The 17,368-nt window shown below is 41.0% G+C and overlaps 1 protein-coding gene across 4 annotated transcripts in view; it reads right to left on the reverse strand.

The window, feature by feature from the left end:
• The window catches only part of ZNF536 (zinc finger protein 536), a 354,954-nt gene that overhangs the window by 53,436 nt on the left and 284,150 nt on the right, over positions 1–17,368 (reverse strand). Inside the window, exon 9 of one of the 4 annotated variants that reach the window (XM_076349187.1) lies at positions 11,776–11,816. The exons of the other annotated variants lie outside the window; for them this stretch is intronic. Coding sequence (XP_076205302.1) covers positions 11,803–11,816 — 14 coding nt within the window. The 3' untranslated portion in view covers positions 11,776–11,802. The remainder of the gene's footprint in view (positions 1–11,775; positions 11,817–17,368) is intronic. 4 annotated transcript variants of the gene reach the window in all.

Genomic DNA, 17,368 nt, shown 5'->3' on the forward strand with positions numbered 1-17,368 from the left:
AAGGAATGGTTGAGGTGGAGAAAAACCCTGAAGCAAAAGCCGGGAAACAGCAGCACCCTTCCATGAGAAGAGTGCTTGGGTGGCTAAGAAAGCTGAAGCAGGAGAATGGGGGAGGTTGGGAGCTCATCCAGGAAGGCAGCTGAAGACTTTTTGCAAAGCCAGGTGAAGAAAACCCTCCTTCCTCCTGCACCAAGTCAAAGGCGGGGGGGGGGAACCAAACCAAAAACCCCAGAACTTCTTGTATTACACTGCTCCCTTCCAGGAGTCACATCTACAGCCTAGGGTACAGACCCTCCATCTGTGTCAACCAAGACATTAGCAGGTGGGATGTCTACCCTGGGGCCACGTGCTCTTAACGTCAGTGCTCTTGCTCCAAAGCACTATGGCAGAGAAACAGGTAGCTGGGCATCGCTGCTCTAGGGGGAAGGAGCACAGTTAATGCTGGCTATAATCTCAACCTATGTGGTCTCATCACACTACGCTCTTAACCACATACAGCTCCTCTCACCTCTGATGTAATCTCTTGCCTGATACCTAATAAAACAGAAAAGACTGGTTTAACTTTGTATGGAGGGGAGAAATAATTAGGGATTTTTTTCTCCAGAAAAAAATTTCTGTGTCTCAAGATAGCAACAAAAAGTCAACCATTAGGTATCCAAGAGTAAAAAAAGAAAAGAAAAAAAAAAAAAAGTTAAGCTATCAAAACCTTTTCAACTGCATGAATTGTGTATGTTAAGAGGCCTGGAAACTGCTTCATGTGTTTCACCACCTGCTGTGCAGTTTTTATGCTGACAGGACTGAAGATAGCTTTTCTAGCTTGTAATATCTCAGGGAAAATGCTATATTAAACTAAGACATCTCTGATCATATGCTAAAATTGTACATGTAACATGCTCCTGATAAGTCCGTTTATCATTAGAGGCAAGTTTAAAATATAGTTATTTTGAGTTGTTCCAGGTTCTAAAAATTTATCTATTTGTTGAACTAATTCATACATGCCTTGAATTTTCAGTGTATAGCAGTTCCAAAGCACAAAGTGAAACTTGTCTGAAAACACAGTTTTAATTTGTTTGTGGTGAAGAATGCATGTAAACACATTTTGTATGACTGTTACTCATACCTGGACCATCAGCTCAGGCTCATGCTAGGAGTTTTATAATGGATACTTGGCCTAAACATGTTGAAAGTCAGCAATATTTTTGCTAAATCTGAGTACAACGTCCCCAGGTCAAGTGTACTGGGTGAAAAAACTCCATCCCTGGTTAACTGAATTGCACGCTCCCCTGAAGGAGAAATTTAAATGAAACTTTGAGTGTGAACATCCAGCAAATATCACAAGATCAAAACTATGAAATCCATTATGGATCTATCCAGTCCTTTGAACTCTGGAGAGAAAAGGCTTCGGACAAAAGCAGAGTGTTTTTCTAAACCTTTGTCTTCAGGAGATCTTCTTTCTGACCCTGCAGATGTGGAGCTTTATCCTATATTGAGCTATACTCTACTATGTGCAAAGTAAAATCTTTCACAATCTGATTTTGATTTTTTCATACTTTCCAAAGGCAAGCTAATATTTAGTTTTCAGTGTCAAATAAATTAACTATTGTAACTCTGCCTGGACAAAATCACACCTCAGGAAATGATAAAAATATTTCCTAAAATGGATGTAATATAAATCCACAAATGACTGAAAATAAAAATTACCCTTGAATTTCAAAACTTCAGATTTTTCATAAGAAAACTGTCTACCAGAAAAATGTTTCATATTTAAAACTGTACAAAACTAATCTCAAATTTGAAAATGGAGACCCAGACTTATTGCCGCTGTCCTTTGCATCTTCTGCATAGATCATACCTCTCATGATATCATTAGTTATACTGCATTTTGCTAAATGTGCTAAACACAACTGGACTCATTCTTCAATGCACCACCATTTCATAATGAAAAATGAAGATATTTTAATTTAAAAGTAAAGAGAACGGAACGCCCTACAAATATTACATGCAACAGAGGGAATTTCTCTCTCTCATTAGGAATGATCGTGTATAACGGATTCACAGCTCTGCTTTGCTTCAGCACTCAGCATCTTGCAGGTTATTCCTGACTCACGAAAATAACATTTCTGGATTCCCTTCTCTTAATGCATGAAAATTACCCCTCCCTGCACAAAGCCTGCAGTACAAGAAGCGAGCAGGATGGTGGGAGTGAAGAAATTTAACCTTTGAGTGACCTGGAAGTCCATGGAGATGTTGTGAAGCCCCTCCATGGTACCACATCAGTCCATTTTTTGTGGTCTGAGAAAGGCATAAAAAGGAAAAAAGCCTCTGAGGTCTGTCAGCAGGTCTCAGCTTCACTGAGCCAGCCTGAGCCCTACTGCAAAACCTCCTCTGTGCTAGTGCCATCTCCATTTATTATGGTGGGGTGGCCGTGGGAGGAGGGAGCTTGACAAATCTTCGTCCTTGGCGGTGAAGGGAGGCTGACTGGTGAAACACCAGAGCCAGGAGGGAAAGGGGGGACATGACCCTCTTCTGAAAGTTTCTGTATGCATACAGAATACTATCTGGAGAACCATATATCTGACCTGCTAAGGACTCCAGCATCAAGCATATACACAGCCCAAAACGCAGTCTAAGTTTCAGGCCCAACACCATGCCGGCTCCCCATCACACCCGTTGCTGTTACTACCATGGCTGATGGTGCTGTAGCCAGCCCTACGGTGGGGTTCTGCCCGTGGCACGGCACAGCCCGGTAATGAAAAGGCAGCTCCTACCCCTAAGTGTCTGCAGATGAAAGACGTCAGGCAGACAAGGGGAGAATTGGGAAAAAGTGACTTCTGCTTATTAAGGCTGTTCTTAATTAGATTATGTTCTTTTGGCCAAAGATCTTTTTTTCTGATGACATTTGTTTAGTACCATTCAGCTGGAGACCAAAATTCTCTTACTTTATATTACCAATTTATGTTGGTAAAATAAAAACAGTATAGTATATTTTCCAGTTTGAACACACACGTTCACCCTCCTCCCCCTTCTGTATGCTAAACGCTGCTTCTCAGGGAAGGAAAGGGGGAAGGTGGGAAGGTGAGCATCCTTTTGTGCGCTATGAACTTTTTCCCTCCGTGCTGTTTTCTCTAGGGTGGCTTATTTTTCCCTGCGTTAGCACCAAATGTTCATTGCATATGCTGTAACTCAGACACGTAGGCGGGTTCTCAGAGCTAGGCTTGTGAGTCTATCGCTCCTGCAAGAGGTACAGCACAGAGATAAAGAGATGTGAAAAGCTTCAGCCACCAACTATAAAGTTCAGAGGCTTCTCCTAGCCTGAATGGGGCAGAAACCCCCCGAAGGTCAATGAAGTCCCCAGCCATGTTTAACAGGAGCTTGGGCTGATCGAACAGCTTCAGCAGAGAGTTTAGGTTGTAGCAGGCTCCACTTTATGTCTCGTCTAAATCCAAGAAGATCAGAAGAAGAGGGGGAAATTAAAGGTTAGCTCTAAGTATCAGGCAAGGACCTGGGATGGTTTTTTTAGGTAGTCTTAATGAGTTTTGCCATCCTATATCTACTGACATTTTAATAACTGCTAAACCCCAGAAAGTCTCCAGAGAAGGTGCACTGATACTATGATGAGCATAATATAGATGCATAGACAGACAGACAGATATTAATACTTTCTTCCTACTGATGTATGTGTATATATTCATCTATAATAATATAAAGCTTTCAGGGTATTTTACCCCTATTCAGCACAACAACATTTACTACTATCAGTCTAATCATAAATACAATTATTCTTGAGTACTCTATTACAAAAACCAATAAACTAGGCCTCAATAGAGATTCTAAAATTACTTAACTTTTCTTTAGAAAAATATTAAAACAGTATTATCACATCAATGAGAGGAAAAGACAGGAAGATAATAAAGTTATGTTAAACCTCCCTGTATTTACTCATGTGTGAAACAGTTATGTCTGGTCACATAATTGCAATGGTTCTGAGAAATATTTCATATTTTATAATGAACATTAAAAGAGTTTGTGGATCATTACTTTATATGAGTTCCAAAGTTATTACATAAAACCCAACAGGAATGGTTATAAATTATTTGATCCTCTAGTCTGGCCTTGGTAAACATAACATGAAGGCTGAACTATCTCAGCAGACAAGATTCATGATAATAGGTAAAGTGCTTCTACGGTTAAAAAAAAGAAGAAAATACCAGGGTACTTGTAAGCAAGACTCTTAGCATTTTTTTTCTTTGCTGTTTCAAAGAAATCCTTTTCTGCAATGAGCTTAAGCCATTAAAAAAAAAAAAAGAAAAAAAAAAAAGCTTTGTCTAGAGCAAAAGAAAACTTGCTCGCAGGCATGTTCTATCGTCTACCAATTTGGCATTATCATAACCGTGGCCCTAAAGTCACTGTCAAATTCTTTAACTTACAGCACAGTATGTATTTAAGACACTATACTTAGCCATGAAATAATATCACAAGCAATTATTTGATTTTTCAAAAGGATCCTGAAGAGCATCTCACTGAAATATGAAAAATAATAGTATACTAACAAAAATTACACACTTGACACAATTATGAAGAAATTTTGTCTTCCAACTACAATTGGCAGCAGCATTTTAATTAATGAGTGATCATTTGCTCCAGAGATAAGTGTAATACTAAATGAATTCTGGTCCACTTCCCCCTCTCAGCTCATCTTTGTCTCCGGCTCCTGTGCTTTGTGTCAAAATACTTTGTGGATGTTTTTGTTTTGTTCTATAAATGTCTTCTAAGAATATTAATATGGAGAATTAATTCAGTTATGCATGCACAACATTTAATAAGATTGGAAAACATGTTTAGATATTCTGGTCAATTTATAAAATATATTCAATGCGGATCATATCCGAGGCTCAAATCCTGCAAATTTCTGCTCACGAGTGCCATGTATTTGTCTGTGCAAGAAAACCCTTTCCCTGAAAGGATTACGGGGGGATACTTTTTGGCCCACGTAGACAGAAGCCTGAACTGGGTCACCACAATGGTCCGACCTGGCTTACTGCTCTGCTGTAGGTTTCCAAGGCAGGTTGGAAGTTAGCAGGCAGGAGCTGAGGACCACTGATGTAAACAGAAAAGCCACCGCTGAGCTGGGAGGGCTCAGGACCCTGCCCGCACGGTACCTGCTGTAGCAGTGCGGTGTCAGGTCTCGCTAGCCACTTCTAAATTTTTCTTTTTTTTTTTTTCTTTTCCCTTCCCTCCCCCGCCCCCTCCAGAATTCCAGGAGTTGTACTGAAACACTAAACCATGCAGCCAAGGGCACTTAGCCTCTGCAGTCTTTCATCACGAAACACTTAGGTATGAAAATTTCCTGCCTTGCAAGTCATCTAGTTGTCTGATGCCAGGAGTGCCCAATATGCCCTGGCACTGCTGGAAAAGCTGCTGGGGTGGGTCGGGGTCCCACCCGTGAGCATCTCCTGCCCCAGAGAAGTTAGATTTTATTAGACTTTTATTTGATTTTTATTAGATTTTATACTACCTCCTGTTTGACAAATACCCCTTTGGGAAAGTGAATGTTGAGCACCCAAAACCACTCTGTGCTTTAAACAGCTTACCACTATCACTGCCCAATTTATATTATTGGTACTAGTTTTCTATGTTATCATTTTTTACTTCCTGCATCATAGCTATTCACTGCTATAACTTTTTCAAGCTGGAATTCTATCCGCTGCCCTCGCTTTTGTCTCACTCTTTTCTTTTTTTCTGCACTTGAAGGCACTAGCTGTTTCCATTCGTCAGATAAGTATATAATTTGTTAAATAATAACTTCCTTCTTTCTCTTTGGCTTTTCAGGAAATCTCAAGGAAGAAAACCTTTGTTACATTGCCTGGAAATTCTTCCTGGCTAGGCAGGGAACTCATTCTCTGGATTTTTCAAGTGACATTCTGACTTTCAACGGCATCTTTTTGCATTAAAGATATACAACTAGTGGTATTGACACTGAAGGATTTTACAGAAGAGCCAGCCTAAAATGTGCCATAAACACTTGCAAGTTTGTGGGCCACTAATGCAGGGATGCTGCAGAACGGGTGTAGCTTAAGAGAGCAAAGCAAGCAAAACTTCCAGGGCAATTTTGGGGAAAGCAGAGGTTTGTCTGAAGTACTTTGCTTTTTAAAGAGAATCCATTCTCTCCAGTTTTTTATTTGACAAACATTTCTAAGCCATCTGTGTCGCATCCTCTAGGTGGTGCTGATACTGCACAGCTCCGGATTCCCCGCACAATGAAAACATTAATTTGCTATGAGATAATTTTTGACGTAAATGTAAAATGGTGCCCATTCGAACTCAGTAATGAAGCATGGTGCATTTCTACAGCTCCTAATTTGACTAGTTAAATGACTCCATTACGTGTCTAACAGACAGAAGCAAATAATTTCTGGTCAGTTGACGCTCACTTATCCGTATCATTTTACCCTGAAAATAAAGTCTCTAATCTACAGTTTCTTTGTCTTAGTTTTTTTTTATATTATTAAAGCAAACATACTTAAATAAGAGAGATTAAACCAACACAAACTAACAATTAAGGCTACAATACAGAAATCAAGTTTATATAATGTGGGAGGATAGATAAAAATTAAAATTAAATAATAAATTAAATGACTGCTTATTTCTGTTATTTCCTCTGTGAGATTTGACAGCATTACTATTTAGGAAAAGGAAAATATCTTTCTCAAATTCATTGATTTTGAAAACCACTTTAAATACTGCCTGCAAATCTGCCTATAAAACTTCCCTGCACAACTTTGAGAATGTTTGGAAAGACTCTTTACAGTACAGAGCAATAAAATAAAAATGTTGCCTTAATAAATATCAGGTGATGAATAATTTTGCCCCGAGGAAAAAAATGGTTAATGCTGAATCTTAATGTTCCTCATCTAAATGCTTTTTTCTTCCTGCTAAAAACAAGTTTAGAATTAAAGCATATCACTTTACACATATTGCATGCATATTAGCGAGACACAGCTGCTTATGCCCTACTCTTAAGAGCCATATGATTAAGTTATGGGATATCAGATAATCCAAAGTCCCTTTCTATTGGTCACCTTTCACAGACAAAGGCTTTTTAGTTTTAAGTCCATTTAATGACAGAATGTCCAATTCTATAAATGTGTGAGTAATTCCAGTGGAACACCTGTGGCTCTCTCTGCTAGAATATAGAAGGAAAGATATAAAATGTCATTACAGTAACATTCAGTGTCTGACTTCAGCAAAAAATATTCGCAATCAAGGCTGCCACTCCAACCCTGATGTATTCCATCATACTCGGGTTTCCATGGTCTCAGAGAAGTAAGTGTGAGCTTACATACCATATGTGGTACCAGCCTTCATCACAGTGGGGTGAGCTAAGGACAGAGCAGCAATTTTCTGGTTGAAGTCACGGGTCCTGTGGGCTCATTTCCACGACGGTTTGTGGGGACAGAGGCATGTGACTCTCAGCATTATTAGCAAGGGAAACGTAAAAGAAAAGTTTTCACACTACTCTTAGAAAAACAAACAAAACCCCCCAAAACCTGTACTTAACCTTATTTTCATAGCTTTTTCCTCTTATCATTTATTTATGTCTTTTTTCCAAAGATTTAAACACTATTTGAGCAGTTTTTCTACGAGTACAAGTTTCCTAATGACAGCGAAGAAGGACAAACAGATTTTGGAGCATCTGATGTAGCATTCAGGAAACCCGAGTTTTCTATTGATGTTGTTTTTGCAACCATGACAGTGGAAATGTTATGACCCAAATCTAACTATGGAGAGTTACATTAAAATTAATGGGCTTCTTCATAGTAGCCATTCCTCAAATAGAAGAAGCGTTCAAGGAGTTAAGAGTTGGATTTACAACTAAAGTATAAAGCTCAGTATCGATGTTCAATTTCAGCAGGGTTAATTTTTGAGAGCATGCTTAAAGTGTCAGTGAATCACAGGCTCGCTGCTGCTCTCGAGGAAGGCAATGGCAAAACTCCCAGCTAACTTCAATGAGAGGAGGAGCAGACCCTGAATGGAATAAAGGAGCGGAGGAAACAACTCCATACGGAAATGGCAAGTGTTCAAAGATGAGTTCATATCAGCAGAAAATACACGAGGCCTGACAAAAATACATGAAGGGTCAAAGAAGCAATCTCTGTCTTGGGGAATCCAAAATAGCAAGCAGGAGATCTCGGACTGAGGAGAAAGGATGGTCTGGGGACAGGACACTGGCCTTGGCCTCTGAACATCAAGCGTGGTTTCTTGGTTTATTGGGGACCAGGATGCACATGGGGAGGCTGGCATGAGGCCACCTAACACCACACGCAAGCAAACCAACCAGCCGGGGCACCGAGCAGGACATCTGCTGCCAAGGCGGCTGCAAACACCAACGTATGGAGCAGCTACCAAGGATGAGAAAGATGAATAAAAAAAATGAAGGTGAAGCTGTAAAAATGCACTTCTTCAAGTACCTGAAGTCCAAAACAAGCTCCTGAAGATGGGGTGCCTGCCAGAATTTGGGAGGAAAAGGCAGAAGGAAGGGAACACTGTAGCAAATATCTGTGAAGCATCTTTGGAAGCAGGGGAGGTACCCGTGGGGATGGGAGGACTAATATAACACCCATATATAATAACAGGTCTAGGGAAGATCAAGGAAATTAAATACCAGTCAGCCTGATTTCAGCACTGGGGAAGATATTGGAAACACTAATCAGGGACAAAATAGGGAAAGTTATGATTTAATTAAAGATATTCAGCATGGATTCACAAAAGGGAGATCATACGTAACAAAACTAATAGAATATTTGGGAAAAAAAATAACCCAAAAACACCCTCAAAAAGAATCGAAGTAAGCCATGAACATGATTTACGTGGACTCTGAAAGCTAATGCCGTACGATCCCCTAACAGGCTACAATGTCGTAAGTTCTGACGAGAGGGTGAGCTAAATAATGCATAATGAACCGGACAGTGTATGAGGGCACAGCGTTCTGCATGCTAACATCAGGAGGGAAGAGTGATGGTAGGTGATAGCTGGTCTGTCCCAAAGATCGCTAGCAAAGCTGATTTTATTCCGCTTCTATTTCAATGGCATGCAAAAACGGGATGAAATTTATTCCAAGTAGAAAATGGAGGGGAGGCCGCGGACAATATGAATGAAGGGACAATATATAAATAAAAAAATTCAGCCTGCCTTTTAGCGAGCAGGGAAAGTGATGGGATGCGATTCAATAAGGAAAAAATGTCAAGTAACATTGTGGTAAGAACAAAAGGCAGGCACCACTCGCCGTTCTCCTTAGCGGAGACGAAAGGGACAGAAGCGCAGTGAATAATTAGAAATTAAACTCTCAAAATCTTAACCCTAGGACCTAATGTCAGCATAAAAAGAAGCAGAGATATTTCTGGAATTTCCAAATCGAGGCACTGACTAAACTGTGCGAAATCATTCCTGCAGCGTGTAATGGGATAACGAGGAAATATTTGGAAGACCATACCCTAACTTTGGCTATCCTTATCATTATACGTGTACAGAACATCCAAAAAACGAGTGACAAAATTATCCCAGTGAGTCAAAACCAAACCAGATCAGTGTTCTTTAAAAGCCGAGGTAGGGAATACGCAACTGCAGAAGTAGCTTCAAGTTACAGCTGTATCTAACAAGTGGGCACTAGCTGAAGCTAAGGAAAAGCAGGCACTAATGGAATTTAAGTGGAATTTCTTTACACAGAGATGATAGTCAATGTCATGCGCAACCCAGGGCAGCATTAGCAACCTGTGGAAAAATATTACACTGTGACTCATTCAGAAGAAAAGACAAACAGTGAAATGATGTCCCTGGCTTTTCATCCTTCAGTACTTTAAAACTATGTGAGCCGCTATTCAAGTGAAATATTAAAATAAAGACTATTGCATTTGTCTCACGGGCCAGGTAAGCAACGCAAGCTGGCACAACTCTGCAAATTTTCATTGCATGCACGTAGCATGTGAAGGCAAGTAATTTAGAGGTGCATGTGAGCCAGAGGATGCACGAAGGGCCACCCCGCACCCTGGGGCTGCAGAGGAGCCCCACTGCCCGGCTGCCTCTGCAGATCTGCAATCGCACCTAACTCACTTGATCTGCTTTGGTGGGTTTTTTATTATTTTCCAAGCAAAAATACATCACAAAAATGGGCCTTAAGGGAATACTCTTGATGATGTTATTTCCCTCGTAGTAGGTCTTACGAACCCGGCATGAAGTTACTAGAAATGCGAGGCTGGAAATTCTATTGCTCAAACTATCACAGAAACAAATGGGATTTACATGCAACAGTACAGCCACAGCACGAGTGATAGACTGGTATCTACAGCTGTCTGTAATTGATAGCACAGCCCTTATTGCTTATACAGTAATGCATTTTTATTCTTGAATGTTTTCAGCAAAACAGCACCAATCCAATGGCACGGGGCCCGCTGAGGAGGAGATCCCATGCAATTGCATTTCAGTGGCCCTTCTTAGGGCTTAAGGATTTCAAGCAGGGAGTGATAACTTGCAGAGGAGCATTTCCCTTGGGACCCTCTAGAAGACGCAGGCAGACAAGCAAGGCTTGCCTTCCAGATGGGGCCAGGAGGTAGGAGAGGAGGGTGGAAAACAAGCCAGGAAAAGATGCAACAACATGGGGTTCGGGGGAAATATTTAAAAAAAAAACCAAAACAAAAAAAACAAACAAAAAAACCCCCCAACCACCCAAAAACACAACAAACCCCAACCAAGCAACCAAAAAACCAAACAACAACACTCCCACACCCTCAGTGCTACAAATGTTCAGATTTGCTTACAATTTAAACCTTCCTCAAGTCCATGAAGAGTTTCTCACCGATTTCAAACAGGCACTGGGCCCATTCTTACTCTTTCAGTTGTATTACAAAAACACCCTAAAACTGGCCACATGGCTTGGCACTACGTAGGCACAGACTTTGCTAGCTGTTATTTTTGGCTATGGGGTCCTGCATGCGCACAAAGTGTACAGAAAAGTCCAGTGAGCAGCAGCTAAACTGGCTCCTGCTTTGGGAAGAGAGTTATCTCCACGTAACTCAGTCATGTACCTTCTGGGTATAGCCTTAAAAATGGTGCTTTTGCAGTGGAAGCCCCAAGAGATGCCCAACTACAATGTCACCCTCTGCAAGCACGGCATAATAAATACTAGAAATGCATAGACCGCAAGACTAAGAGGTGGACCAATAGTGAGGAAAGAGAGGGCAAAGGAGGGAGACAGAGGTAAGTTTGCGGCACTCGAGCAGCATGAGAAGGGCTTTGCGCTACAGATGCTATGTCCCTGGCTGCCCCACGCCCCTTCCTTCCTCCCTCGCTGCTTGGGAAGTCATCTTCTAATCCTAACGGGGGAAACACATTGTGTCTTTCTCATTCTGCACCTAAACGTCACCATCATGCTACTTCATGCTGGGACAGGAGGTAGATTCAGAGGCTCTTGCAGGGACAAGAGGGAAGGTGGGGGTCCCGTTGCCTGCCAGCACGCTCCGTTACCAGTTACCCGAAAAACAGGAGGGGGTGGTTTGGGTAATGCACAGCATAGGTATATTTTGTTCAGAGCAAAGCAGGCATCTCCTCGGTCTACACTCCCACCGCCCATCCAGAAAAAGATTATCGTGAAGATACAGCTATGGGAACTCATATACATAGCACTAAACTTTAGTTTACAACAGAGCCTAGCACAGTGCCCCTTAATTACAACCAGACCCGTGAATGCAAGGTGTCTAGAATGAAAACAAAGGGTTAAAATACCTGTCTGGATTTTTTCTTGAAAATCAGTCATTGAGAATCATCTGTCAGTAAGACAAAATTAATTACTACATGTAAAATTGAAAAAAAACCACAACATAAATTTAAATATTACATATTACAAAAATGTTCATAAAATCCTATCGTTAATGATGCATGTTCACCTTTCTAATACTCAAACTAGCCAAGATTATTATACCCAATTTGCAATAATCAAGAAGGAGAGGAAAAGAAAGGACTTTTTTTTTTTTTAATTATTTTATCTGACTTTAGAAGCTTTGGAAAAAGCCTTCCACAAATTACAGTAACTTGCAAAATTCAGTCATGTTTTTGAATACTCTTAGAGGGCTAGTGCTGAAGAAATTGCTGAAGTTTAAACGTTAGACATTTATGCTTAACAAAGCTAGTAAATAGAAGCCTTAACCACTTCATTCACTCAAATCAGGGCAATTATTGCACTTTTCTCTTGCAAGTATTTTACTCATTTATGCATAGTTAGTTTTACTTATACATTAAATCAATTACTGGTAATATATTAAATATGTTTTTAAGTTTAACACGCGAATATAGTTCTGTACTGGAGCTTTAAGGCCTTTTTTGGAGAGGGTTGTACGTGTTTACATTAAAAGGGCTTTCAAAATTTGGCAGCAAATATACACACAAGTTCCCTAGAGCAGAGGCGCAAACCTCCTGCACGCCCTGGGCCAGCGAGCCACTTCCTCCGGTACCGCGGGAACCAAAGGCAAGACTCCGGGGAACCACCTCCCACCTCCAAAAAGAGATTTAAAAAAAAAAGAAAATATCCTAGCCAGCATACTATGTGGAGTGCTGCCTCCAGCTGGGATAATTCTTAACTTAATAATATTTAAAAAAAAAACAACAAAACAAAGCATCTTGCTCTAATAGAGGCATGGCATTTGGCATCATCTCCTCCAACACTGCTCTGTTTAGCCATTTTCAACACACAACCCTGCACCTCTCCATGAGAGCAGCAGTACAGCTACGAGGGGTAAGACACGAGCCCGACCACAACTCCAGCCTTGCACTCACGTGGTCTGACAAACACTGATCGGCTCTGTCCCGTTTGGTTTCCCTTTTTAACACAGGACAGTTTAAGGCTGACTTCCATTCTCTTCTCCCCACACCATCAGCACTTGGTGCTGCATCTGACCTGCCTGAGCTTTCACACTGCGCACCAGAGTGAGGATACGGGCTGGCACGGCCAAAAGCAGTGATGGTGGGACTGGGACACTCAGTGCTGATCGCCTCATATCGCCTCTTGAAACCGGCCCTTGTGACATTTAGCCCAAATACCAAAAGGTAACAGGATTTTAAGGAGCAGCAGAAGCTGGTTACATTCATCCCTGTGAGATGCTGCTGGGTGCCTCATGCGAGAGACTGAGCAGGCTTTTTATTGTGGTTCAATGCAAAGAGGGGGTCCTTGGTATTGTGCAGTGCAAGTCCCTCAGATACCTGCCTCAGGAATAACTCCATCCAAACCCTGGATACAAAGAGCTCTTATTGGTAGATAAACAGGTATAAAAAGAAAGAAAAAAAAATGAAGAATTACTGAAATTAGCAAAAAGCTTTTTTAAATCATCAAAGCTTACAAAAACACTAAATACTGCCCCTCCACCCAGACAATTTCCTCTAGCTGACTCTCAGACTGGCAGTGGTTACTGCCCTCACCAAAAACAGGTATCATCAAAGCATAGAGCCCTACAGCTAGAAGAGCAAGGCATGGACAGATAGTCTGCTGTGACAAACATATATACCATGAAGATCTTCCCTGAGGATGCGACACCTCCATGTCTCCTTCTATAAAACTTCCATTAAAAAAAAAAAAGGGAAAACTTGCAAAACAACTGCTAAGGCTATGGAGTCAAAAAAAGTCCTATGTTAATAGGGTAGAAAGGTGGGGATACTCACACAGCAGGGCAGCTTTGAGACTACTTTTAGTAGCTTTGGGCTACTCCCCCCAGCTGGACCAGCACCAAAGATGCAGCAAGGCTCAGTCCATGGGTGCTGTCCCGAAAGCCAGTAAGCAAATCACTAGTTCCTTCTTGGACCCAGTTTCCTCAACCAAGAAAGCTGAGACTGCAAATTGCTATTAAGAATTGGAAGGAAAAAGTGTCTTTTGTTGAAGACATGAAGGGGGGGGGGGGGATAATAAAGCAGCAGAAAATGGGAATTGGTTGCCAAACTGGAAAGATCAATTATTCTACTGAACAACAGTAGTGACAAATATAGCTGCCTTTACTCCCTCCTCCTCCTCCTCCATTGAACAAATTGTTAAAAGAACCAACAATCTGTTGAACGACAACCCCCGGTATGGTGTCATCGTTTAAAAAGTGAACACAGAAAAGGTCGTGTTAAAAAGAAGGCACAAAGCTCCAAACACGATTTTGGATTCACCCTCAGTGAATCCCCGCATTCGTTTTGTTGAGTTTAAAGCAGCCATTCTGAACCGGGTGTTTGATCATATCAATGCAAATAAATGCTTGAAAAGCACCCAAAACAGCCCAGATCATGGCGATAGTGTTTGGACTCATTCCATCTAAGAGCAAATTCCCACAGTCACTTAGCCCCCCACCTAAGATCATCTTCGCTTGGCTTTTTTTTAAAAAAAACATATACCAGCATTGTCTTTGGTCCAATTATTGCACTTTCAAATGCAAAATGAGGTTTCAAAACCAGCTGAGAAATGCTTCTCTTCAAGCAGGATGAATAAAAGCCCGGTGGTGACACACCAGGTTGGCAGCATTGCGGAGCAGGGTCCTGCGGGTTTCTTTGGAAGAAGTCCTTTCGCGTTAGTGGCAGACAACGGAAAATGGTGGGAATTTTTCTTCTGTGCCATGTTGGTGAATTAGGGTAGCGTTGAATGAAATGGGAGGTTTCCGTCAGGTGAGGCTGCAGCGGGAGGGCTGAGGCTTTGCTCGTGCAGGATAGGTGCTGGGAGCAGGGTACCCAAAGGGCAGCAGTGTGGCTGGGCACCCACGGGTGCCTGCGCCTCATGCGCTGCAGCAGCGGGGCCCATCCCTTCCCATTTCTTTAAACGGATTTTACACCTTTACTGCTAAAGTGGTGATCTGGTAGAGGTAAGGGATGCAATACCAAGAGATAACGAATATTTCTGAGATAAACCAGAGGAGTGATGTGCCACGCCAGGAGAAGACCATGGCCAACACACCATTACAACAGTTGCTGTTTTGGCCATCTCAGGCCACCAAGTTATGATTTTTTAACATTTCCAGCCTGTAGCAGGTGGGTTCACGCATCTCTGCTAATAAAACAGGATCTCATGGCAAGCTTCAAAGCCGTCTTTACACTTGTACTCTCAGGCGCTTACTACAAGGAATGTACTCATGCCAATATGCTTTGGTTGCCAAACTGATAAAATGAATAATGCTGGACACCATTTTTGCTTTCTTTTCCTTGTCAGATGAATACATTAAAAAAACTACACTGAAAAACTAAGAATCTTAATAGCTGTTGAGCATTCAGCAGATGGTACCATCTAGACCCATCTAATTCAAGGCCAAGCTGTCTAAATCCCGGTTGTAGACAAGAAAAAAATTTTAATAGTGATGAATAGGGGGCAAGAGCAATGACTTGAGAAAACGGAGGGGATCACCCATTCCTTTCGCTTGGGAAAATAAAGGGCAGTTACTATACTTAGTGGCAGGAGATTTGACCAATGTGCCAACAAAAAACTGAACTTGATTCTGATCTAATCTGCAAAAGTGACATTTCAGGAGTCACATCTGATTTACAGAGGGGTAAAGGGATCCAAGTCAGGCTTAATTCTACTTTTGCTCTACAAGAAATACCTTTAAAACGCTAAACCTTGGAAATGAAACCAGTTTCCAAAATATTTACACTAAGAAAATATGCCATGGCTCAAACATCCACAGAAACTGGTATTTTCTGTTAATATTTTTAAAGCTATTTTTTAATTCTTTCTATTGAGGAGAGTTACTTTTCAGAGAGAAAAGCACAGCAAAACTGAAAAAAGAGAATGATCCCCGAGTACAAAGTGCAATGAAAGGCTGTACATGCTTTTCATGTAAGCATACATTATACCTTCCATATTGTTTAAACTTGCTCATCACTGAACTACTCTACACGTAACTAAATTACAAATGGCTCAATGCTAACAAAACATAGCAAATTAAGACAGAATCAGGTCAGACTTCTGTTTGAATTATCTAACTAAGTCTCTAACCTGGCGCAGTATTTGGCCACAGTCAAAAATACATTAAATGCACACAAGCATATATATACATACGTGTATGTATGTCTGAGTGTGTGTGAACAAATGCATTAATTAAAAAAAAAAAAAAGGGCAAAAAGTGCAGGAGCTGAAATCTGTGTGCCACAGTATATTGCCAAGGGATGAGGGGGGAAACAGGACACGTTTAGACCAAGGCTCCTTAACTGTGGGTACAATCAGACCCACAAAAAACCATTGAGATGCGAGATGAAGTATTTGCATCTTTGGATACCTGATTTGATCCTGCCATCAGGTAGACAGACACCAGCTCAAATACTCAGAGACTGTGTGAAATTAGACAGAAATCTATAAGTTCACAGTAAAAAACGCTAAAGGCAGTGATCAGCCTAAAAGGTTCATTGCTAGGAGAAAGTAGTAATACTTCACATTAATGAAAGCCTGGACCTATCACCTGCTGTAATAATTATCACGCTAATATGGGGGGTTGCCTCGGTTTGTGTTTTTTGGCATTCCCATTACTACCAGAAACTGCAAATTCAAACACTGTATGTGCAACATAAATGAAAAGATTCTAACCTTAATGCTGTGCAGAAGAAATAAATCGTGTTTGAGGGGGGTTTTTTTTGCATTTTCACTTTTAAATTTTCTTTGACTAGGTGAACCTCAGGCTATAGAAATGCACGCATGCATTGTAGCTACACAGATACCAGCATACAAATCTCTTCTGTACAGGAAACACATAAACACTAATCCATTTTCTATACAAAATGTAAAACTTCACATGTTCTGTTCAAGCTCATTACTGACTCGTATCTTAAGCTTGTCAAGTGTTTTAAAGGAGCTTTCCAAGCGAAGTTTGTAGTTAAGCATATGGTAAGCTCGTCCAGTCCATATGACTGGTTGAGCATCGACCACTACTGTTGATACAGTTTCCCTCAATATTATGACAGTATTTGTCAATGAAAATTAAATTGCTGTCAAACTTTTCCCACTAAACTTACGGCACAACACTCGGAGAGAGCCAGCTTCATGACTCAAGCCAATAAGGCCTCTTCTAAATACTCCTCTATTTTACCCATTTGTGGAAAAAGTCCCCATGGGTTTATTTCTGACTTTTGCAATAACCAATAAAGGCTTTCCAGTGTTTTCAGTGAAAAAATTCTGTGAAGCCATATTTAATACATTTACTGTTTTTTCTTATATTCTGTGAAAATCACATATGCAAACAGCCGCAGCGTTATCTGGGCAATCTGTAAGCGCAGGTGCATTTACAGGCAGCAGAATGGGCAATGATGCCATGCTGAACATGAAGAATCACACATGGATGTAACATGTCCTGCTCGTGTATACAAATATCTGCTC

Source organism: Aptenodytes patagonicus, chromosome 11 (genome assembly GCF_965638725.1).
Source record: "Aptenodytes patagonicus chromosome 11, bAptPat1.pri.cur, whole genome shotgun sequence".
NCBI lineage: Eukaryota > Metazoa > Chordata > Aves > Sphenisciformes > Spheniscidae > Aptenodytes > Aptenodytes patagonicus.